The sequence below is a fragment of the Paralichthys olivaceus genome, chromosome 1 (genome assembly GCF_024713975.1).
Source record: "Paralichthys olivaceus isolate ysfri-2021 chromosome 1, ASM2471397v2, whole genome shotgun sequence".
Lineage (NCBI taxonomy): Eukaryota > Metazoa > Chordata > Actinopteri > Pleuronectiformes > Paralichthyidae > Paralichthys > Paralichthys olivaceus.
The window spans coordinates 22529695-22556068 of record NC_091093.1 but is presented as its reverse complement, the minus strand read 5'-3'; the positions used below and the strand labels follow the sequence as shown (position 1 = coordinate 22556068).

The following is a 26374-nucleotide window of genomic DNA, read 5'->3' as shown; positions in this document are numbered from 1 at the left end:
ACTTTCCAATTCCTGGTGCCTGTCTCATCTTAGCAACGCAGATTAGAAACGCAAACATCAACACGGATTTTGAAAATGAAATCTGTGCTCTTGGCCCCTAATAAAATCAACTGTAGATGAAATTAAACAAATTAAACAGAGTGTCAGGGGTGTAATTTTCAGCAATAGAAACACAATCGCTTATACACACACTTGTCAGGGTTTAACTGTATCACAGACAAATATTTAACTTGGTGGTGGCATTGCTTACACTATGATCATATTTTTAGGACCTCAGTCTTTCACACAGAGTTCAACATAAATCTGTTCCATCATGCTTTTGTTTGCTGAGAAAACAGAACCACAGCAGTTTTAATTGGTAGCCCAATTTATGGCCACAGTCTACAATCGAAAGTAATGAATATCAAGAGATGTGATATTGATTGAACTGCACCTTTAAATTAACCTTTAAAACGATCCTTTAAGTGTTATTGAATTACATATTGTTACAATTTTATATTAAAATAATGTGTTGCACAGATTATTTGTTTAAAAAAAGGTGACCTCTGGGAAAGGCTTGTAATTCTGAGCTTGATTTATTCATAATTCTATAAATGCAGTTATTAAACCATGTTTGTATCAAGATCCCCAGTCATCCAGGTCATAAGAAAGTTATTAAAGTAGAAGGTGAGGGGTTTTCATTATGTTATTCTTGAAGCTGTTTCACTGCTTATGGAAGACAGTCAGTTGCAACAAACCAAACACCACAGTAACATGAGAAACCTGGAGTGTCACATTGGAGACATTAAAAATTAAGTTTTACTTTTACTTCCAGCAATTGAGCATGTTCATTTGTTATAGTTCTAGTGTTTCACTTCAGAACATGAGCTTAGCTCGAGAAGGCGGCAAATTAGGAAAGAAGAAAAACAGAAGGATAATGAGCAAATGAAGAATGGGAGAAGAAAAAAAATCATATGGAATAGAAGTGTAAAGGTCTGTAAGAAAGAGAGTGAACAAGAATTCTTGATAATGAGCAGCGGTGGACCACTTCTGTCTCATGAATAGTAGAGGAGTGAGAAGAGGGGTGGACATGAGGAGGAGAGATATTTCTCACCCCGTGATAATTATCAACCAAGGCTCAGCTTTGTCTTCTTTTCTCTCTCTCTCTCTCTCTTGTTTTCCATCACCCACTCAGACTATCTTTCTGCTTCTCTCCCCACAGCTCCTGGCTTGGAAAGATATTACAGACAAGTCAATCTAGGAGCAGTGCCTATTGAACAGCATTTACCCAGCTGTGAATAGGTTGTCCCTTCCCCAGCCAGATTCAGCAGAGGCCAGACCTCAAATGGGTCTATCAATTGAGCCATAATGAAGGGGCTCAATAGGAGCCAGAGAGGCTGCCCACGTACTTGTGATACCACAGACACACAGACATTGGCACTTCTTATCTGCCATGAGACGAGGATGTTGGGGGTAAAGGAAGCACATTGATCCAAACTCAGATTTTATTTTTTTCATGGATAAAAAGATTTTTATTGTATAGGGTAGGGTCATCATGTGGATAGCTCAGGCTACACTTGAAAATTATATATTTAATTATAAAATGAAAAAATATAATTACAAAATCACAAAAGTGCTAATGAAAGCATATATAAGACACTTAGAAAGGCTCAATCTTGCTTGATTGATTTTGAGTGAGTATTGTGTGCTTGGTTATTTATAGGTGACTTGTTTGACAGTACCGTGCTGTTAGTAGCATCATAGCATCCCCAGCTTCCTGAACCAGAGGACACTGTAACAAGAACAATAGACTTTATTAAGAATTCTTGATATTTTAAAAATTTCCTCACTGAGTATTGGAGAAAAAAACCTGTTTTTTTATGACTTTTAAGTATTTTTCTCTGTAGTTTGACATAACTCTCGAACTTGCTGGGCCTGATTCTGGCAATGCGAGCTATGACTCTATATCAGTTACTCACTTCTCGCAGGAGATCATACCCACTCACCAAAAGTGTAAGAGCAGGGTTGAGGAGAGGGAATGAAACCACAGATATTTACTAGATAACTCTGTTGGCTTGTTAAGTTTTTGTAAAGAACCTCTCTTGATACCATTCCACCTATAATGTGAGTTACAAGGAGATGTTATTGGTCCATACAGTGAAACAAACTAAAGTTGTAGTGTTAGGCAGAGTAAGACTATATATACATATATATATATATATATATGTATGTGTGTGTGTTTGTATGTAAATGTGTCTCTTTTTTACTTTGATATTGTAATATAGTCAGATACACCAACACAGTTTGCCAGCAGTCAGACGAGAGTGGTCAACAGGGGGTCATAGCACTGAATGCACAGTATTAGTAACCTGACTGACATCATCTGCGATGTCAACATCATAATTTACTACTCAGTTTGCTCTCCAGATTTCTTCCAGCTTCAAATATGTTTTTTTTCCATCCTCAATTTCCTGCGTTGCTGTCAAACAGAGGAGCACTCACAGCAACATTTAATTTACTCTGAATGTGTGATGGATGTGTTGTTGACCTTGACCACGTCCCCACAGCTTCAGCAAGGTTGCGCGGGAACAGTATGGCAAACTGGTGATCATGCACAGCAATATGGAGACTCTGTATCAGAACTTGCTGGAGTACTTCGCAATTGATCCCAAGAAGACCTCTGTGGAGGAGCTGTTCACTGATCTCAGCAACTTTCGCACCATGTTCACTGTGAGTATGCTGTGCTGTTTGACGAGTGGAAACTTTTAAAGTCTTAGTCCGTGTTGTGGGGAAGTGAACAGTTTACATGTAAAATAAATGTTTTTCACATTTGATTGACATTTTATGGTTGATGAGTTTGTTAGTAAGTTTGGCAGGTATTATTGTATTATTTTACACCACAGGAAGCCATTTAAGTATATGCAATATAGTATTATGTAAAATAATGATCTCATAATAACTTTAAAGTTACTTTTGAAAGAATGTATTGATATTGTGGGACAACTGCACCGAAACAAACATATCTTCGAGTGCTAGGTCATGTGGATCTGTGTTCTGTAATACCATTTCAAAGGCCTAAAGAGTAATCGTCCTGATGTTAAAGATGTATTTGTATTTTGTGTCACATTTTTCACCTAATAACGTAACTAATAATAGTAGAAAAATGACCACCTGTATTTATGAACATTTAAAATGTTTCATGCAATTAGGCCATTAACAGAATCAAAACCATTAGCTAACCAGAGTTAGTTCTTAGTCTTATTTTCATATGTTTTCCAGTTCTTGAAAGGCAACTGGAAGTGAAATAAAAGACTTACCATACTGTATATAATTCCACATATCTATGGATAGTACATGTGCAGTACAATGCACAACTAGCTGCTCAGCAAATCCACAATAAACAAAAGCAAACAGAAAACAAAAGAGAATCATGATAGAAATAAACTATATAATGCAATACACTGATACAATACACGGGCTTAGATGAAACTAAAATAGATTGGAATATTTACATGTCACACGTTTGTTTAGCTTGAAGTTATGTCTTAGATTTATATTAAAGATTAGATGATTACAACCTTCTCTTAAGTCAACAGGTAAACTATTCAAAAAGTTTCTGGCTCTGACTGAGAAGACTGCACCACACAGCCCCCTGATTTCCCTTTTGCCCTATTAATGCTGTTCTGCATTATAAAGTGACTCACTGTTGGGGGTGCAAGTCCACATGAAACCTTGAAGATGACGCAGGCATCAGCAAAATATTTAAAACCCTGGAATTCAAAGCTGCATTAGATTAGCAAGCACTGGTAAATGCAAAAGTACTGGAGTGATTGCTGGTTCCACTTTAAATGTGGTGGACGAGATGAGTAAAATGTTGGTTTGATATTAGTGTTGGATTTTGTTAGAGCTGTCTAAAAAAGGTGGCTGTTTGGATTTATCTTTAAACTTTTACTGATTTTATTCATTGACTGTATCCGAATCTTAGCTTCGTTTAATTCTCACATCAGGACCCTGTGGTATAATGCAAAGCAGAGCAGTGCCAGTCCTGTGTAGTCCAGTCCCACCCAGACATTTATGTCATCGCTGAGCTCTGTGGCCTTATCAGTCTGGTTCTACTGTGAGCTGTGGAGCTGCAGAGACCCACTGTGTTTAATCAGCAGGATTAGTGGCACAGGCCACTGGGCGCGACAGATAATAGAAGCTAATTAGCCTACCAAAGTTTCTGCCCTGCCCCCAACTTTACATCTACCACACAAATGAATTTCATGCCCCTTTTTTTCCTGCACAGTCATTAGTTATGCTTTAGATTTGCCTGTTTGCCAAAGCCTTGTCTATACATTTGAGGTTTTCAGGGAGAGTGGTGTATTTTTACTCCTGTCTCGTTCCTCGCCTGTAGGCTATCAAAGCTCAGGATGTTGTCAGTTTAATCATTTTTATAAGACCTCACCAACAATGTTATGTTTTTTTCCTCTAGCTTTTATGCCATTATCCTGAAATTAATCATTTTAGGGATTTTGGCCAGAAATGGTATGATTTGGTCAAAGAAACCGAGTACACATTTTGTGTCAAGTTCTGTCCTCTACCTTTCTTATTCATGCTGTCTGCTCTATGTCATCAAACCTGAGACTGAAGTAACCACTGTATCCACACAGTCTTCACAGGCTCAAAGAAACACACAGGCAGTCAGAAAGAAAATGTTCCCAGATGCATTGCTTTTAGCCTGGCTGTTCCTTTCTTCTTCTTCTTTTAACCTTTGCTATTGATCCTTGGACTTCTGTGCTCTGATCCTCGCCTCACTATAATAGCCACAACCCAGTTCACCACTGGCTGTGTTCAGATGTGAGTCAGACTCAAAGTAAATGATACAAACTCATTATATTTCATACCATGGCATTTTTTTATATATATATATAATTTTATTTTTTTTTGATAATTATTTTTGGCCATTTTGCCCATTGATAATGACAATAACAGTTGAGAGATAGACAAGAGGGGAGAGAGGGGATAGCATGAAGAAAAGGGCTTGGGTCAGATCCATCCAATACCATCATTTGTTGCCTGTTAATATGAATAGGAATTTATAAAACATAATTCTAAATGGCAGCTATAATCCCTTTGATATTTAGCTCTGTGGTTCAAGCTGGAGTTTTGCTGTCACTTTTATATTCTGACCAAACAAAACAGTTTAATGACTCTGCCAGTGAAAGGTGAACATGGCAAGTGTTATAGGGACTAGCATTGTTTGGTCAACTCCCCATGGAGCCATTTATTCCCCTTTGATAGGTCAAGGTGTAAGCAGCTTACACCCATAGCAATTTGGTCAAATGGTCACATCATGCAGACATATCCTGGAAGAAGCCAAGGCTAGGTCAATGAACATAGGCACACAGTAAATCTCAGTACCATAACCTCTCGGCTAAATCTGTGTCAGCATTTACCCTGCTGTGCCAAGGCCCATGCTAATAGGTGTGTGCTGTCTCTAGACCACTGCCTGGAGGGAACTGAGCCTTGAACTGTGTGTATGTGGCTCACGTAGTGTGTGTTTATGTGTACTGGAACGTGCATGTGTGTGCATGTTTGTTTATGTGTGAATGTCATTTTGTGTTCGCAATTTTTTATAGGGAAAGCTGCTTAGGTTTTTCTCTCTCACACACACACACACACACACGCTGGAACACACACATACAGCATGCTCAGTCACCCATAGGAAGGAGACCCAGGGCGAGGCCGTACATCTGACAGGAATCCAATTGAGCGTGTCTAATGGCGGACATCCAGGAGAGGAGGAGGGGGAAGCAGACCTGCAGTGATGAAGGAGAGCGGAGGGCAATTTCCTCAGAGAGCTGGTTCTCTCTCTCTCTCTCTCTCTTTTTCTCTCTCTCCTTCATCTCAACATTACGTTAAAAAAAATACTAAAAGCAAATATCACATGACTCCTTTTTTTCAGGCTCTTCTTCACTATCCCTCAAAATCAATATTTATTCAGTTCTCTGTATCTAGATAAGCTGCACTAAGATTTGAATTGCGATTTAAAAACAAATGTCACTTTCCTTGCTTTCCACTTTGAAGGATTTCTTTGGCATTAGTGTGCTGTTTTCTGTCTTATATTCTTATATTGCTAATATGTTTTATGATTTAAAAAGATAGCATGGCTTTCTTTGTGCTGCCTGAGCTCATTTCAAGTTTTAAAAATATAACTGCTCCTTTTCCTGTTCTCTTCTCAATGGGAAGTTTAAGAGTGGTCTGCTCTTAAACAGGCCCACTTGTTGTATTGACACATTATTGATTTATCATTTTCTTCCTGGGCTGCAGGGCGGCTTCCTGGCTTTAAATATGATGTCATTTTGCCCAGTTATCCCTTCTCTGTTGATCTGCATAGGCATATTTTTTAAAACAGCTGCCACTCATGACATAGTTAGTCATGATCCAAGCTTGTCTCTGGTTGGCAGCTCGTTGTACAGTCATGAAATTTATTCATGCAGTGACACAATTAGTCAATAATTTGACACCAGTGTAATACATAAAATCATGTAGATCAGGAGCCTCCTTACATGTTAAACTCAAACATGAGAGTGGGGTAATGTGATCTCATTGATTTTGACCATGACATGATTCTTGTTGCAAGACCGAAAAACTACAAATGTCTATAGGTGTTTACCCTTATGTTTTAAAAAAAATAGTATGTGAAACAAAGAAAAATATCCAGCTGTAGTTCCTGTGAACAGAAACCCCTTCTGATGAGCAAGGTCACAGAAGAAAGGCCAGGCTGGCTTAAGTTGACAGAACAGCATTAAAACTCACATAACTGCACTTTAAAACTTTAGTCAGGAGAAAAAAAAAAATTTTTTAGAATGAACAGAAAGCTGAAGTGAGGTGGATGAGCGATACATGAACAGAAATATGAGTATGCAGTTCGGCACAGGCTCACCAAAACTGTACAGCTTCTGATGACTGGAAAAACACAGTCTTTCTGCTGAGGCACGCAGATGGTACGGTCAGAAATTGGCGTCAACTGACCAAATTTATGGAACCAACCTGCCTTGTGACAACTGTCCAGGCTGGTGGTGGTGTAATGGCGTGGAGAATGTTTTCTTTGGGCCCCTTAGTATCAGTCAATTATTGTTTGAATGCCACTGCTGTCTGAGTAGTGTCACTGACTATCTGCGTCCCTTTATGGCCACAATTTACCCATCTTCACTAATGGCTACTCACAGCATGATAATGCACCATGTCACAAAACAATAGTCGTATCAAATTGATTTCATGAACATGAAAGTGGGTTCAAGTTACTTCAGTAGCCTCCACAGTCGCCAGATCTAAATCCAATAGAGCAATCGCAGCATGAACGTCCATCTGACAAATAAGTAGCAGATTTGTCAGATGGTGAAACTATCTGCATGTCAGTTTGAATTATGTGATGCAGTCATGTCAACATGCACCAGAATCTCAGAGGAATAAAATAAACATGTGGAATCCATGCCATGAAAAATTTACTCTGTTCTAAGAGCAAAGTATTCTTGCTGACTATTCTCCCCAGTATTGGCTTTCCTAATAAAGTGATGGTTTAGTGTATTTCTCAGCCACAATTGGACTGATTATGATATTTTGCGCAGACATTCATGGTCTATTTATGATGAATTATAATTATTATTGCCCTACATTTTAAGACAGTCATTGGCATGATGGCATCTGGTCTTATCAGGTTTTTGTTCGCAAAAGATAAAGAAGTTTACTTTTACAAGTCATTTAGTTTTAAAATATGTTTGGACAATCCAATCTTTGAAGCTCATGTAATTGAAACTGATTTCTACTCTCTCTGAGTAGATTGCTGTTGGTAAAACATTGCCTGCATCAAAGGTATTACAACTATGTTTGCATTGTGTTTTAGAAAATGAGGTTGACTTTTTAATAAGACAGCAGTTTGATAGCGATGAGGGGAAGGAGGGTCAGAGTTTTAAATTCACATTAGGTAACCATGACAACTGTCTAATTATAACCTGGGATCCATTAATTGCTCCTTACTGTAAACATATAATGTAGCAGTCCTCTTTTTCTTTCCTCTCCTTGTTCCTCGTTTTTTCTCTACCTGTGATTTACCAAAATGGATACCTATTAAGAATAGTCATTTGTGAATTAATGGTTGCCTTGAGCGTCGATAGTCATTCTATCAAATCAAAGTTAATTTTGTGGGGGAGTTGGCTTCATTTAAAATAGAGCTGGTAACAGCTTGTGTCTCAGTCAGTTGATATTCATCTCACCTCTCTCACCTGCCTCAACACTCTCTCTTCTGAATTCTCTATAAACCAGCTAAGTGATGCTCATCAGTGTCTTTATGTTCTATGGTCTTTTTATGGTTGTTTATATAAACAAGTGCTGTTCAAGTCAAGCTGGAACGTGATCTCTTCATGTTGTCCTCAGTGACATCATCAAAGCAGTTTGTCTTGATTCAAATAGAAACTGTGATAATGGCGAGTTTAAAACACATGGAGGAATCCCTGTATGTCGATTTTCCTACAAATTTCATAGAGGACACAAACCACACACTGACTTCAGAGAGCATTTACTGTTTTGGGCTCCCTGAAGGCCACCATTAGTCCTCCTGCATGCTTGGAAGTGTCAGCTTGAAGGGAAGGCTGTTCAGTAGCTTGCAATCTGCAACCTCACCACTAGCCATTAAGACCTAAAAAGTGGTCTGTTGAAATAAGTAGGGGTTGCATTCCTCTAATGATAAAGTACCTTTTGCACTAAAAAGAGAAGTAAATGGAGGAATTCTTGTCTGTCGATTTTCTTGAACATCCCAAAAATTTTGAACTTCCCTAGCGATTGGATGAGCACTTGATGAGAAAATTAAAATGCAGATATCCCTCCATATCTACATAGTGAGATATTTGCTAATTTGCCAACAGACCTTGTGGTATGTTCACGAATGAGAAAAACAACTCTTGGCCACAGACAACAATCATACGCTTGTATCTGTAGCTGTATCAAAGTGTGAATATTTTGTTTACCATCAACACATCAGTAACTCACTCTGTTTACTCGAATTGTTATTTCTCATTGGCTTGTTGATCGTAAAGTGACTACGCTGAAATGTATTTATTTCAAGTCTACTATATAATTTCCAGCAACGCTCCCTTGAATGCAGACTTAATAAGAGGCTGTAAGTGACTGTCCTTTATTATCAACTGTAGCTCCTGATATACTACACAGTTCTTGTAGTGTGTGCTTTTGCATGCATCTGTTCATGGTGGTTTGGCATTCTTCCCCTGACTTCCCTGCCAAGCCAGGGCCGAGTGAATAACTCAAGGGGAGGGAAGATGAGGAAGAGGAGCCGGGTGTTTGATAAAAGCCAAGACTCCCTCGCTTTAAGTGACTTGCTATTGATCAGGATGACAATCATGCTGGCACTAGTATTAAATCATATGCAGTCTGTCTCTTGGCTGTGGCACTATTGAGCTTTTGACACCATCATATGAGTTCAACAGCTTTTTGGCGCATGGATTACAGAAACCATAAACCATAGGTTGATGTTAACCTTGCACTTCCAATGAAAGGTGTTTTTGGTGTCACAAGGCTTGCATTTTAACAGTGAATAACATTTAATCCTGCAAATTCCATGAGGATGTGCTCCACCAGAAAGTACTGGTACTAAGGCACTACTCTGCAGCACCGTAATAAAAAAATATAAGCTATAAAACATGAACAGGGGTTCAGAGCAAACCATACCAGCATTTATTGGTTTTGTGTTCTCTGAAGTCCATTGCTCCTCCTGCAGATTTGGAAAGGTATGGTTTAGGGGAAGGGTATTCAGTTGCTTGTAATCTGCAACTTCACCTCTAGATGCCACAAAAAGGGGTCTGTTAAAAGTTATTTGACTGTCATTAAGTCAAACCTTTTACATTAGGAAGATAAATAACACTGGTTGATATTATCATTGAATTTTAATTCCAGTCCAGACCGCATGGGTTCTCAAACACTCCAGTGAGAGTAGTTTAGTGATGAAAAAAGAAAAAAACATTAGCATATAATCATTTGTGGTGTGTGGTGTTGCAGTGGTTATCACTGTTCTAGGTCAGAACCTGACAAACACCCAGGGCCTTTCTGTGTTTTCTCCCCTGCCTCTCACTCACAGTCAGCTGAGATTGTCTTCAGCTTCCCTGCAGCCTTCAAAGGATAAGCAGTATAGACAATGGATGGATAAACAGTATATATATGTCCAAGGCAAGACAATATGTGCAATCATTGAATAACATTATCATTTTTGAAAGCTATACTTTTGCAACGATAAAGACATGATAATCAAATAATGCTGCCGTAATATCCCAGTTACATTAATTGTATCTTGCTCTGATGTTTGGCATCGTGTAGTCAGATTTGATCAAATCCAGGTGGCTTTAAATACAGTTATTTTTTGATCTGCTGATTGTGTGGTAGACACAAACATCCACCCACACAATGGCACCTGTAAGCTGTGCTCAGCTCAATATCCCCTGAGCAGCCTGCTGCTATTGAATTGTATCCCTGTAAGTAATGCTCACCTGCTGTTAACTGACTGGACAAAGCTGCCATTGGTGAATGTTCAAAATGTCTCACTGTTTCAGTGAATTGATACTTGATGCATTTTCATACTTGTTCGGTTCTTTTCATTTTTAACTTACAAGATTTTTCCCCCTCTGACATCAGAGAAGAGAACATTAATGATTAAATGTTTAACGTTATACTTTCTTAGCATACTGCATTTTAGCAGTTGGCTAAGCGGTTACAGTTTTCACCTGACTTGCTGAACTCATAGATTTACAAAATGCCTGTTTCATTTGTCATAATTTATTTGGGGTCAACTTTTCATAGTGTAAGCATGTTAAATCTCACTATCCCAGTATCAGTGCTGCAATTCACAGAAATGTAACAAAGATTTAAAAATGTCCCTGTCTGAGGAAAATGCATAATGAGCTCATACGACATGAATAATGTTGGATTACTATTTCTTATTTCAAGGGCTATTGGGAGTTTAGTGGCAATGCATATATGATTATACAAATAATAATAAAATAAATAGTGAATGCTGATTTAGTTCTTGATTACCATACCAAAGGTTGGACCTCCAAAGAACTCAGGTCTCCTTACTTTCTAGTGTCAAGCTGTTTTGTGTCTAGCAGGACCAGAGTGAAAATGCACTTTGAAAGCTTAATTTGACTTTAATGGTGCCTGATATAGATGTCTGTAGGGTTTGACAGCTGCTTCTTCTATTGACAAGCGTTACACTTCTGTAATTAACCCCACTTAGCAGTCCATCTTGTTTTCTCTTTCTTTACGTCTTTTCCCCTCCTCCCCACAGCAAGCTCTGAAGGAGAACCTGAGGCAGAGGGAGTCGGAGGAGAAACAGAGGAGAGCACGGGTTGCAAAGGAGAAGGCTGAGCGTGAAAAGCAGGAAAGACAGCAGAAGAAGAGGAGGTTGCTGGAAGTCACTGCAGGTAGAGACCGTTCAATCTGCTTTGCCTGTCAACTCTTACATCGTTAAGCCCTTTACAGGAAGCAGCGAGCTAAATCCATCTTGGGTCAAACGGTGTAAAAGAGCATTCAAAGGCAATGGCTTATTTTTTTAATTAAAGTCCCATCTTAATTCAGTAGAAGAGAAAAATGTCCTCATAATGCAATATTTATCTTGAAAAGATGAAAACCAATAACTACTAAGAAGGTACAATTGCTAAGTTGTTACGTTTTGCTTAATCAGCTATTTTATGATATTAAAACATTGTCAAAAAGGCTTTTTTGAAAATGTCCCTCCATTTTAGCTCTTTGATCTATTGAAAGGTAAGTAACATTCTGATTATTTATTCATAAGATGTTTTTCATCTTAATCAGACCAGCATTCACCAGAGCTGTAGGGTTTCAACATAGTTCTGTATAGTCATAAAGGGTGATGGATGAATTGTTAAAAGTGTGATGTGAAGTTCACTGTATCACAGTCGATTTTTATGTCCTTACATATACTATCAACTAACATTTCATTTTGACAAGGACATGTTATGAACTCCACAAGCTAGCACAAGTTGTGTCTTCATCTGCCTAGTGTTCATACATTTGCAGCCAAATGCAGCTTGAAAAATCTTCTTTTGCTAATGAAGATGTCTCAGAGATGTTCTGGAGCCACAGTCAGACCAACATTCACCTTGTGTGACTTAAGTCCCCATGAAAGATTATGAATACTTACCAACTTGTGACATAGGTCTTAGAACTGTTTCAATGTTGTCTTAAAAAGGTTTTAATTTTAACTTGTTGAAACCTGCAGAAGAACTGATTGATTTATTACTTTCTGTATTGATAGATTGAGCTATGATTTCAGTCATGTGTTGTGTGCTTATATTGTCAGTAAATATGTAGGGAGTGTTTGTGAATATATAGCTATACATATTCAGTATTTTTTTAAGCATTATCCATTGTTGTGGACCTTAAGAATAGTGGAGCTAGAATGTTAACTCTATGTACCAGCCAGGTTTTGCAGGCTCAGGCATATGTATGAAAAAGCCAACGTGTCTCTCATGCCAGAGCATCTAGTTCCAACTCTCAGTTGTTGTTTTTTTCCTTTCCCCTTTGGAGCAACACTGAAGCCATAAACTTGTTCAACATTGCAGCCTCCAGACCCACTTCAAACGCCAAAGCCAAGGCTGGCACAGCAATTGAGCTTGGCAGTCTCACCTCTGCACCAGCATCTATTGCTAACATGACTATGCCAGCCACTTTAGCACTCCTGTAGACATCAGACTGCAAGTGGAGAACCACAATAGTCCATCCAGTACTGCTGTGACTCTGCTATCTAGTCAAAACCAAGTCCTCTCTTGGCTAAAACAAAATACAAATGTTTTTCCTTTTTCTTTTACTCTGGCCTGGACTTCTCTAAACTGTCACCATTCCCCACAGAGCGCCTGAAGGTTTATGGTGCTGGGCTCATCCAAGCAAAGAGTCATGTCCAGTTGAAATGAACAGGATTCTGGTGGATAGATGTTGTAGTTATCTGAAAATACCAGACATGTGGTTATAGCCAACCGAATGAAGCATCACAAATACTCCATTCTCTAATAGTTTAAATAAAGCAACAGCTAAGTGTTTAGCATAATAAAGCAGTATTTTGCTTATGTTATATATATTCATATAATTTATGCCAAGATGAGCTTTAAGCAACTCAAAATCTGAATTCAGATTACAATCAAATGAACAAATTGCGCTGGGATGTGAAAACTGCTGTTCACTTACATATACTATGTGGTTTAACAAAGTACAAGCAGTTTTTGCAAGAAATAATTAGTATCCAGTTGATCATAAACTATCCACAAAGACTCAAAGCTTTAATTGCTGCCTCTCATTAATACTCATTTAATCAAGAAATTCAGTTTTTTTAATTTGTATTTAATTAAGATCAGTTTGCTTCTGCATTTTCAATACATACATTTTGTTTCAAACCAGTAAAAGGGACCGACATGCACAATATGGACAAGGCACTGGGACTCCTACACATTACACCTACAGGTGTTTTTATGATATTCCATTCTAAATCCATAGGCATTAATATGGAGCTGCGCTCACTCAGCTTGACCGCTTGTAGTTCTGTCTCCTTTTGAGTATTGAGTTGTGTTTCACTGCAAACTTTTCTCTTTCAGAGAAGTAGTTCAGCACTAAGAAAATCATAAGAATGAACATCAGCCAACTGTTGTGAGAAAGTTTCATACAAATACGCCTTGAGCTTAAAATTTATTTAGATACGCTCAGATTAAGATAAAGCTAGAGGGAAACTCTGTGACATCCCCATGAAGTGATGTTTCTGGCAACACATACACGAACACACACATACACATAGAGGCTGGGATGCAATGAATATGTGGTAGAGATTTGGCATTGTGCTGCCAACCCAGGACAGGATTTACGGACGCTCTCTCTCTCCCATGCACCCTCACTCTCATTCTGTCTGTCTTTCAGCCTGTTTATTAACTAAAGAGCTTTCTTTTTGTTTGTCAGGGAGGATTGTCCTCAATGGAGATTTTCTGTGTAATCATCTGATTATCCATCAATTCCCTAAAAAGCCCCAGAGAAGCTGCATATCCACATTATGCTGAAGGGCACGGCAATGAGAGATGGGGGGAAGGAAGGGAGGGGAGGGTTTCCTGGAGGAAATGATCAAAATTGAATTTAGCCTCCTTACTTGCTACAGGTATCTGCATTTGGTTTGGTTTTAGCTTCACCTACTTATGTATTCCAGAAAAGTGAGGTTCTCCCCGTGTTTCTTTTCTAACCTAATTTTCGTCTATTTCTTCTACCTGTCAGACAGGGTTTCAAATATGCAGCCTCGTTTCGTCACTGTTTTCTGTCACTCTTACAGACTGAGAGCATAATCTTGCATGCATCTGCATAGAGCCCCATGGAGATTGAAATTCAGATTGAATAGGTGTATTTTTCCGTTTCCTCTAGCTGTGCCTGGTTTGTGTATGACAAATCTGTTGCATTAACTCCCAGGGTAGGCCGGGAGCTGGAATTTTTGTGGAGCGACAAATTATACATCAGAGCATTATTTAACATTCCCTACATGGCTACAAGCAATGAACTATTAAGACGTCAAATAGAAGAACAGCTAGAAATGCAACCCTGCATGCAAAGATGCTAAAATCATGAAAAACGGAGAGTAAGAAAAATCTTTATGTGAAGTGGTAACTGGTATGAGATGCTGTATGTTCTTGTGAGATATTTCTCAGATACTGAAAGCAAAGAAATGCCTTCTGCACCATGCAGTTGTGTTACAATGGTGCTCAAATAGTTGGTTTTATTCTGCTTTATTCTTAACTAACATTGCAATTACAATATTATATATATATATATATTATATTTTTTGCTTTTTGTTCTGCCGTTGTTGGACCAAAATCAAACAACACAGGTCATTGTTAAAGGTTAAATATTAAACATTCATTGCCACATGATTTTTTGTGGTCAAAGTTCAAGGTCGTTGTGACCTCACAAAGGTGTTTGTGGCCATACCCAAAGCATTCCTTTGCTAAAAAGGCAACATACACATTTACTAAATTCCAATATAGTCTGTACTGCATATATTACATGAGTCTAAACAGGCATTGATGTTATCTACTACTTGACTGGTTGGTGGAGGCGTTAACATTAATTCCAATGTTTATTATCAGCTTATGATGTGTGGCTGTCATTAGTCTGTCCCTGTTCATCATTCTGTGAATGGCTTTGTTGCTCAAAGTACCAGTAAAGTGGAACAGAGAGTATTCGATGGAAACAAAGGAGGCTGACTAACCTTATTGCACCATTTGCCTTCTTAGTGTCCAAGGGAACACAGTGGTTGGCCTGCATTCATTGTGCCCAGGCATTTCATTTTCTCTCCTTAGCTTTTCCATCCTGACCCAATTGACTCTATTTCTTGCCTTACTCTGGCTCACCTCTGCTACACACTGCTACAACAGGGTCATTGTCCTGATGATAAGTGCCACATCCTATTGAGTGAAGTGGCGGCAGGCATTAGTCCATGTCTGAATAGAGGGTTGACATCGAGACACAGACGAGCAGCGTGTCCAGACAATTGAAAACACCATTCTCAACAGGCTCTGATTAAATAGATGGTGACTGAAGTTTCACTATAGACAGGGGGATAACTATAGCTTTCCCCAGAGGTAGTGGTTCAACTTTGTCTTGATTCCACTTCCCAAGTTTATTCTTCTGCTTTGTGATAGGGTAAACACTTTTATCTTGTTGATTTGACCAGAGCAGCAGCAGTACATCTTCATTTGTACTTTTAACTGTGTGTTTTCACATGGCTCAGTTCCTGCTTTCTTTTATCAATAAAATGCAGGACTTGGAGCACAATGTCGGGTGGCAATAAGGAAGATGTGAACACAATTCTTTAAATAGGCATCAGTGGGGCCTAGACTGGCTTGTGAGCGTGTCGTCAGTGTTTGTGAAAGTGAAATAAAAAAGTCTGTGCACATTGCACACCTGTCATGAATGCTCTGATCCCGGATGCATCAGAACAGAAAAAGGCAGGCGAATTGTGCACATCAAAGCAACAATCAGTAGCTCTACTGCCAGAGCTGGGATACCACTCTTCACTGTCCCGTTCCTCTCACTAGTCTTTGTTGTCTCGCCACATTCTCCTAAGCACTTCCTTTCACAAGCTGAATGGCTGTTTTAAACCCATTTCACAGCTAGTAGCATGACTAAAATTCCCCCGCCATGCGTTCTTCCTCCATTGCTATCCCTGTGACATGCCTGTGATCTCTCACTCTAAGTTTGCAAGCATGTGGGTGAAAGTATAAAAATATGTGTTCTGATTTTCAGTGTTGGGCTGTCTGAAAGCACCTCTTGTCTGCATTCATTAAAGCAGTTTTCTGTCTCGGCCCGACTGATTTGCTTCTGATTGATGTGTAAAATTGGACTTTTTTTTGCTCACGTATATTCCTGAGGCAGGAGATCTGAGTGGGTTTCGTTTTTCCTTGCCTCCTGAGGCACACAAAGTGTTTCATGTTCTTGTGGGTTGGAGTCAAACAAAGTACTACACGTGAAGCCACACACTGCAGGTTGCAATAGATTGATCTGCCCCTTTTTCCTTGTTTCCAGTGTTCTGTCTGTTTTTTTGTGTAAGTGTCTATATGTGCAGTGGGGACTGTAAGACTTGCTGACTGTGATGAATTGCCACAGTAGTGTAGACATATCTGGATGACGAGGAGTGTTGGTATCGCCCAAAAATTCCCTTCCACTCTGTGTAATGATGAAGAAATATATACATAGAGTAGGAATGCAACTGTTGCTAATGAAAAGCACAATAAATGCACACATAGAAGTTGACAGGCAAAGAATTGGGGCATGGTGTATCACTAGTAGCCTCCAAAAGTCTGGGTCTCTCTCATTCAGGCCAAAAGTCTGAGAACACTACTCGGGAAAATGTTCTGACTGTAATATAAACTTAACTCTAGGCAGTAATGGTTTAAGCTTTGATTTATTATCATTTAAGATAGAAGAAATATGTTTATACTAGCAGATTTTGCATGTAAAAAAAAAAAACTGTTCACTCCTATTGCACAATCTGTTAATAGTGGTTGGAAGTGACCACATTGTAGTAGATCTGAGTTCCTATCCTATGAATCATCTAGGCTACTATCTCTCCTGAAACACGATGCCAAGTTACATTGCTGTGTTGAAGGGGAGCGCAGAAACATTACAAGCTCATATTGTTAGTTCCCCACAATGTTGCCAACAAGTTGAAAACATTAACGTTAGCTTTCTGTTACCATAAACCCAATTGTTAAATCAAGACTATCTCTTGTCCATTTGCGAATGCATTGGACTGAAACTGATGTTGGTAATTGTTTATATTTAATCAATCGTATACAGTAGCGGATTGTTGCCTAGAGATTCCCCCTACTGGTGACTGGCTTTGCCCCTATAAAAATTGTTCTGCTAGCTGGCTGTTAATGTTAATCAGCTGCCATCCTGTCATGATACAAAGAAACAACAGGATTATTGTGGCCTAAATAATTCACATTAATGATATTATCAAGGTATCTATAGGAAGTTTGACAATTAACAATAATGTTCTGTCTGTCAGTCAGTTTCATAAAAATATATTACGTTCAACAAATTTAATAGAGTTGTGTACATAGACTTTGATCTCAGTAATTTAATTTGGTCACAGCGATTGTAGATAGCCCAAATACAAGATTATGTCCACACACACAAACTCACTCAGGACTCTGACTGTTCCGTTTAGCTGAAAGCCATAATCAGCTGTTTCTATGAACTGACTCCCCCATCTCTTGTTCAATGTATAGGGTAAAATAACAATTATACCTTATACTAATACTAACAATAGATACTGCATCACAACGGAAATAAATTATTTAAGAAGCAATGAATTATTTACACAATATTATCACTGTTATCATAGATTTTTGAGGCTTGTAAATTTAGCTGATTGAAGGCTTGCTACCATTCTTTGCATTTTCTCAATAAAATCCCAGAATTAATCAAAATATACAGATGGCAAATGTTGTATATGTAATTAAGAGGTTGGAAGCTTGGAAGTCTTACTGTTTTACTCAGGTAATTGGCGTGTTTAGCCCAGCACCCACTGACGTCTATATTAAAATTTGTCGTAATGGTGAGTGTTAATACTGACCAGGTTGACTGCCAATTAGTCTTCAGTCATTTTTCTTTGAATGCAGGTATTGGCAGATGATGATTTTTTTTTTTTTTTTAAATCGTACAGATTGACCAAATCCGTTGTTGACTAACTTGTTGTCTCAGTAGCAATGAGAGAGGTTTGCTGTATAGGAACAATGTTCTGTGCAGCTGAGTGACAATTTTTGTATGTTTCCAGAAAACCCACCATGGTGATGCATAGTACAGTGTGCATGAAGGATAGCAATTGCAGTGTGCAAGTCCCTGTAGCAGTAACTGTAGCAGTTGTAGTTAATGGCTCCTACAGGGGTTTCAGGTTAAAAGAGATGAGAAGTGCTTTTAGGCACCTGAGAGGTGACAAGCTTCAGAGGTAATTCCGACATGATAGAGGAACACTTATCTACATCTGTGCATATATGAAACTGATTATACATTTAAACATTGTCAAATGAGAGGCCTTTGAGTGCATTAATGGACATTTTACATATTTAGTTGTCAAGACCACTCAATGCTAATCGATCATGACAATAATTGTGTTCATGTTGACTTTTTGATGAGTGAAAACATCTGAATCATATATTTTATTTAGATAATTTTTAATGGTTTGAATCTTTTTCTCTATTAATAAACATATTCTAATTGCTTATTTAATCACGATCTGTGATGCTGCCAATAGGCAGGTCTCAGAGCAGCAGACTAAATCAATCACTGTGTGCTGGGAAGAAAAACTTAATTGCTCTGTGATTTTCTCATGCCACATTCTTTTATAGCAATTATTTATTTGTGAATCTTATGACACCTCACTGTAGTTTAATGGTCACCATAAGTGTATCAACTCTTGCCTCCCACTCACATTACTTGACCTTAAATAAAACCTGAATGCAATCTGAATTTTTCTTTTTCTGGTCCGCATGCAAAACTTTTAGCAATTGTTTAAGTTGTCCACTGAAGAACAATCTAAATGCCATACAAATTCCAATTACAATGTATAACATCCATGTGGATAGCGAACCAATGCTGTGTCGTCTTCCTAGTACAAAGCCAATTTATTGTGGTCACCATGGATAGAGCCTGGCTCCCTTAGCAAACAGTGAAAAAAAAAAACAAACTACAATGGCACTAAGTAGAGTGCCCATGTCTTCTTCCATGGTGATCACATTTGCTATAATTTAATAAAGTTATTTTTCTTCCACATACCTTGTTGTATCCCCCCTACATGATTTACATATCTTCTCTGACATTGTCAACAAAATTGTCAGGAGTGATTTTTGGCATTTTTTTGCAACGAATTAGCTAATCAACTTGAAAGTTGGTGTGTACGAGTGCAGCATAATAGTATTTGGGAGGATGCACATCCACACTCTGGTATCCTCTTTATTTTTAAAGGAGGCAGGCTGGTCGGGGTCATTGTTTGCACGTTTAGTCATCTTATTCCAGCTAAACCTCCTGACAATTTATACTTCCTGGTAACAATGAGCTCATCCTGAAAAATGTTATAATGTGTTTGCTGTTAGTTGTGCTTACATCCAGTTTCACAAATATTGAGTCCTAGTCGTTAATATAGAGAGTTTTCTTTCAGTGTGTTATTGTTCCACAGGGATTTGTCAGGCAAAATGGAAGCAGTGAGAAAAACACACAGAACCTTAATCAGAGCAATGTCCTCCTACCCTTCACTAAATCATTGGTGGGACCCAACAGTCACACTGTGGCTGATGGTACAGCTTGGCCTCTGTGAGACCAATGAATGTATAAAGACTTTTTGACCACATCATAAACTAAGAAATTATTATTGTAATGTTTATGTTTAGCGCACAGTTCAATTGCATGGGAATATACCCTCAATATATTAGAAACACCATAATGGGTAGGGCCTCTCTTTCAGTCTCTGTTGTTTTCAGTCTTTATTTTTTTGTTATACAAAGTACAGATGGTAACAAACTGCATTTCATGGACATTTTGCAAATTTGCAGCATTTCATGTAAGAAATGTAGATTCCAAATGTTCATTGGAGTTGTTGTCCTCATTGCAGTTTTATTTATAGGTTTGCATTCCTTTGTTTTTGTGCAGAATTATCCACAGAGTTCTCCTCCTCTCCCAAAAAAAAGACCCAAAAATTACAGCTGGTAAAAATACAGAATAAATGCTCTTTGATGATGTTAGTGACTCTCAGCCAAGGTGCTGACATTTTTAGCTTCTTCAGTGTCTATGCTAGGATTTTTTAGATGGAGCCAAATTATCAGCAGAGGTCTCCTCCTCTTTAAAACAAACACAACAGGTATTCAAATCCACTAATAACTCTGAATGAAGCTGCTTTCTCTTGACTAGACACAGGGCATTAAGAGGGGATCTTGAGGGGCTGTTTGCTCAGCATGTTTCTCTTGGAGCTTCAGATGAGATTCAGGCATCCAGTTGTTGATATCCTTCCTCCTCTTAAAGGTTAAAGTCATAAAAACATTTAGAAAAAGTGACGATTACATGACTTGAAAGGGTAAAAAATAAGACAGCTGGAAATGTTTTAATATCTGACCATTTAGCTGACAGCTACAACTGTGATTACATGTTATGTGGCTATATTGTGGCCTGCCATTATGAGATACAAATGTGTGTTATCAGTACGGCAAACCTCACCACGAAAAAGAAACTACTTTATCTGATTTTGTTTGTTTACCTCTCCTCAGTCTTCTAACACCCCCTCATTCTTTTTTTTTTTTTTTTTTGTTTTTCAGAGAATGATGAGACAGGTGTGATGGATAGTTTGCTGGAAGCCCTACAGTCAGGAGCTGCATTCAGAGACCGCAGGAAGAGAGCACCAAGACCCAGAGGTGAGTCTCATATCCTTTACCTAAACTTTTATACCCGGACAAAGACAGATACATAACAGCTACTCCAGGAAAAACTATGGACAAGGTTCTAATGTCAGTCAGATGTTCAAAAATCAATATGAAAGCTGCTCCCAACCTGCTAACATAATGCATTTTTGTCTTTGTTTTAAGGCAGAGTCAACCTAATGCATTCTTGGGATTTTATTCCTCAGCTCTAATATTTGACAAAGTAGTATATTTGACTAAGGGACATAGTGTCACTTAGTCAAATATACTAGTTTGTTGTTTGTACACATGCTTGCTAGAAGCACAGCGCCAGAGAATCCAGATCCTACAACTGTTTGATGTTTGGATCTCAGTTGAAGGAAGTACGGATTCTTTTGGTCCTGGCAGTCTTAAATCTAAATCAAGGAAGTGAAAGAACAAATGCTTGCTGTGAATCCTAGATGGGATCTATAAATGTAGTGAAAGGATTGCCCATTAAACTTTAGTGGCAATTGACAGCTTTGCCTTTGCACAGTATTTCTTGTTCATGAACCTTGCAGCCTTCTTTCAGCCAGTGAATGTCTCATTATCTACTTGATCCCTCTTAGTACTGTACATGTTGGCATTATTTGTTCACTGCCCTCCTTACAGAAAACCAGCATCAGACGATCAGCCCCAGCTCCTTCCGCCAGGTTCTCAGGCCTGTTAATCATGGTAAAGCAAAAAAAAAGAAAATATAAAAACCTTCTCGGCTAAAGCCTCAAGCATGCTCAGCTCCGTCTACTGCTTGCTGTTGGAAATCCACCTTTAACATCTCTTGCATGTGATGCAAATTCCTCTCTGCAGTTCATATGTCCTGGTTTGTGTGTGTGTGTTCAATGACCTTTTCAGTTGTCCCTTTACCTTTTTTTGTTTTACCTTGTCTCTTGCCTTGCCTTGTGCCTTCTGAAAGTGTGAAAGGCCTTTGCTGAAACCATTTGAGGCAGTGCCATGAGCCGCCTCTAATAAAGAGTGAGGCAGAGTGGAGATTCTTTGAAAGCAGTGTGTGGGCTGTTCTGCCGGCTCAGTTTGATATGGCTCCTTAAATTGTTTAGTAACTGCAGCATTTTGAGTTCAAACCCATTGTATGCTTTTGAATGTTGTTGTGCTCTTTAACATTTTTTAACCTCATAAGAAGGAAGGTGAGTGCCTAAGGATTTTGTGAGGAAAATAATGTGTTTTACTCTTGAATCTCTGATCTACAATTTTATACTGGATTTATTTGAAGTACATTGAGTATTTGTGCACCAAGATCAAGCTTGCAGACTAAATACATGGTAGAAATGTGATATAAGCCACTTGTAGCTTAGAGCGCCTAAGGAGTCTAGTGTCATTTAGAAGCACCAACGGTATGTGTCTAACTGTGTGACTTCCAAGGAGTGAAGATTGGATGGGATACTAATCATACCAAATTAAATAGTCTTTCATTATTCATAGTTGCAAACACATATTAAACTTTTAGCTTTTGCTAAGAATAAACAATCACTTTTTTCTCTTGTCGAAAGGTTTTCTACAATCATTACTGAGGCACTTAAAAAAACTTATGCTGTAACCATATTACCTCTTATTACTTGTAATTGGAATCCCAGTGGGCTGGGTACAGGCACACATGAATACAATTATTTGCGCTCAATCCACCCACATCATTGATGGCAATGATAAAGGGCCTTACTCTGTTGTTCTGCTACGACTTATCTGAAATTAGATTGGAAAGGGACGAGGGGGAGGGAGATATACAGGGTGGGAGGAAAGAGACAGATAGAGGTGGCTGTAACATAAGAAATGGAGAGAAATGGTGTGAGGAAGAAAGATAGAGCCAGTTGGTAACGGTAACGGAAGGAATAATGTGTTTTGTTTGTGTCTGTGAGATAAAGTGTGTATGAGAGGCAGTCACCAAGAATAAGAGGGAACAAATGTTACATTAACAGGGAATTAGTGGAAAAATGAAAACATACCACTGGGTGTTCATGTTGTGAAAAGACTTCACAGTGGGTTGTACAGGTAAAAAGGTCCTCAAAGGCGGGCCAGCCAATCGTCCCCCTGCTGGCAGCTTTAGACATGGCCTTGTTGACTAATAGCGCTCAAGGCTTTAGCCTGTCACTGCAGGCATCATACTCACTGCCAGCCTCCCAGAGCAAACACAGCTAATTACTTTCCTCTGCCCAGCCCCAGCTCAGCCCTCTCAGTGCCCATTCATCTTAATTTCCCCCTCTCTGCCATCTGCCTCCTAAATAACACTCCTCCTCATTTCCCTACCATCCCATATCCCCGCTGTCTTCTTCTATACTCTCTTGGACTGACAATGGGCCTCCCCAAACATAATTGCCTTTTATTGGTATGGAGTTTCTCTACCTCTCCTGTCTCACTTCTCTGCTCCTGTTTCCCTTCCTTCTTACTCTCACGAGGAAATCCGGGCCTTAATTGCCCTGGGTTTAGTCGCTGGAGTCAGGGAAGCCCACAGGGTGCTCTCAGTTTAGTTGAGAGGTGATGACGTTGGGTCGGCAGCACAAGCACTTAAACAGCTGCTTTCAGTTTCACACTGCCCTACCACCTCCTTTTCCCACTGTTTTAAATACCCTTTAATAATTGATCTCAAGGGTGTCGATACACTTCAGTGGAGCAGCAAAGAGAGTTATAACGGAAACATCTGCACCAGAAGATACTGTAATTAGTAGTGAAGGGGAGACCTTTGAATGGCCAATCTGAACATGCATGGTGCCGTCAAGCTTTTGCACTGAGAGAGACTGAAGTACACGAGTCTGTTGTCTGCAGATACAAATTAGATGGCTGATAGATGTGCTCTCCATCACAAGACTATGATTAGACTTTGGAGTAGTTCGATTATGGCTACAGTGCTTCGTAGTCATGATGAGTGGGATTGCCTCACAATAGAAAATTGGGAATAAAAAAAATTCCTTGCTGTCTACTCCCCATTTTACTGCACATCAAGGTGCAAGCACTGTTCCTTCCCTTCTTTTCTTTACACCCACTCTTCCTCCCTGCTCTCTTCTTTGCTTGTAGTCAAGGTCCTGAGTTTCCTTAGCTTTCTCTGTCTCTCATCTCGTCTCTTCTCTCCTCCCCTACCCCTAAATTGCCTCAGCACACTTTAACTTGAGCCAGCAGCTAAGGTGTTTAGCTTGGTCTGCAGTCTCTCTCAGCACACACACACACACATACACATAAAGTGCACAGACACACCCGCAGACTTCTGGGGGATGAAGGTAAGCAGGCTTTGTGGGGGCTGTGGTCTGGGTTAGGATAAGGCTGAGGGGCTCTGGGGCTCCTCGACACTCTAAATTGGATTGGGCTCCACAGAATGATGGATCGATGGTGGTTAGCCACACAGGTGTAAGAGACTTATTGAATCTATAAAGCAGCCATGGCTTTTTAACTGTGTCCTTCTGAAAACATCTCTCCAGGCTCTGTCTTGTCATTTCGGACTTCTTTGCAAGCCCTCAACACAGCCTTGCTGACTCCCAAGCTGGCGTGTGCACGTACATGTTGAGAGGATCAAATAACCACTGTTTCTTTATTTCCTTTTTTATATATCATTGTGTGTGTGTGTGTGTGTGTGTGTGTGTGTGTGTGTGTGTGTGTGTGTGTGTGTGTGTGTGTTAATGCCAATGCCTGGAATGATCCAATATGGGGAGAGTGGGAGGAACAGGAGCTGTGAATGTCTAAGTAAATGTCTCTGTCTTTAGGAGCAATTACTTGAAATGTCTTTAGTGACACTTGGCCTAACAATTATCACATTTGATATACTTTAGCTCTGAACTAGAGCTTGAAATTGATGTAAAGGTCATTTCAAAAGTCAGTGAACCCCTTTACCAAATGAAAACAGGAGCTGATTTTCCCTACTGGCACTCAAGAGCATAAAGGTTTCCATCAAGGTCTCAAGTGCTATGCGTTTGCAGAGTGGCTTTTTTTCTGCTTGTATGTATGTTCATGTATATAACGTGAAAACCTTTGTGCTCATAAGCACCTTTTCAGTGCAGACTTCAAATGGCTTGGGTATATTTTCAAATGGTACTCTGAGATAACTTAAAGGAATAGACTGCATATTAAAATGGACGTAGACTCAGTGGCCAGAAAGTGAAGCTAATGTAGAAATGCCTGAAACCTATACAGTATTCTCTTGAATGGAAGACCAGCAGAGAGGGAGTCCAATGGTTGCAAAAAGAGAAGTCCATTTCTGACTTAGAGAAAATGACCCTACTTCTTACAGCATGATATTCAATTTGTAAATTATGGTCCTATATGGCGTGGATACTGTGTGTTTGAAAGCTAGTACCATCCAATGGTTGCAGGTGTGGGTGCGTCTGCAGCATACTTTAATTCATGCTCGGTACTTCTGGTTGCAAAAAAACAAGATGGTGCTTCAGAAAGGGTGATATCACAGTGGGTTGCCACTTTTTAATTGATTTAACTTGATACTCAACGTATGTCTTTAAAAACTGTGCTGCAGAAAATTATTAGGAACAAACTGGAGAGATTGTGAAGTTGAAATGAAAGTCAAATAACTTACAAAAAGAAAAAATTGCTCCCAACTATGTGTCTTGTCTGCTCACATGTGAGACACTGGTGAAACAGCTTCCTGAGGCTGGGATATACTCTGGTGGAATCTGCTCTTAGATGCTTGCCTTTTTGATTGGGCATCTTACAGACTGTGATATGTGGATTCTACTGCAGGCTACTGTATCCTGCAGATTGTGTGTGTGCTTTTTCGCTCCTCTTTCACATATCTGTCTCTTCATATCAATGTCCATTATGTGAGAAGCTTCCCATCCTCCCAGAGTTCCTCAATGTACTCTTTACTTTTTGACTTTGTTTAGTCTCTGCTTTCTCCTCCCTGGCTTTGCTGCGTTCCCTCAGACTTGACATAAGAAGAAAAACAAGGGGTTATTAAATCATTTCAGTGAGCTGGAGACAAAAAGGAGCACCGACACACTCCTCCCTGGGTCCATTTGAATTGATGCTACACGTCATTGTTGTAAAAGTTGCTGATTTATCTGAATTTGATCATAATATATCATCCGCACATCACATATGTGTGCTTTTCATTAAAGTGACAGATCATTGCTTCCACTCTTGCACACAGTGTTCCCTCTCCCACTTTCACACATACATGCTCATGAATACATGCATGGAAATCATCAGGTTGAACCCTGCGTTTTAATGATGTGCGGGCAGGAGGTCAAAGGCCACTGCTGGGGTGGGGAATTAGTTGTGTCTGTGACTCGGACAGGTGTACTGCTTCCTGTATTCATGTCTACAATCATCAGGCCACTTGAAGTCACAGGGTCTCTCCTATCACCACAGTTGATGGTTGGTTTGGATGTTTAAATGCTCTTGTAGACAAAGGCATATCCAGA

At 39.2% G+C, this 26374-nt stretch overlaps 1 protein-coding gene across 1 annotated transcript in view; it reads left to right on the top strand.

Moving 5' to 3' along the window:
• LOC109624818 (protein diaphanous homolog 3) overlaps positions 1-26374 on the top strand; it is a 139803-nt gene that overhangs the window by 73634 nt on the left and 39795 nt on the right. The window contains exons 24-27 of the mRNA XM_069525583.1: positions 2546-2709; positions 11315-11450; positions 20883-20978; positions 21615-21677. Coding sequence (XP_069381684.1) covers positions 2546-2709; positions 11315-11450; positions 20883-20978; positions 21615-21677 — 459 coding nt within the window. The remainder of the gene's footprint in view (positions 1-2545; positions 2710-11314; positions 11451-20882; positions 20979-21614; positions 21678-26374) is intronic.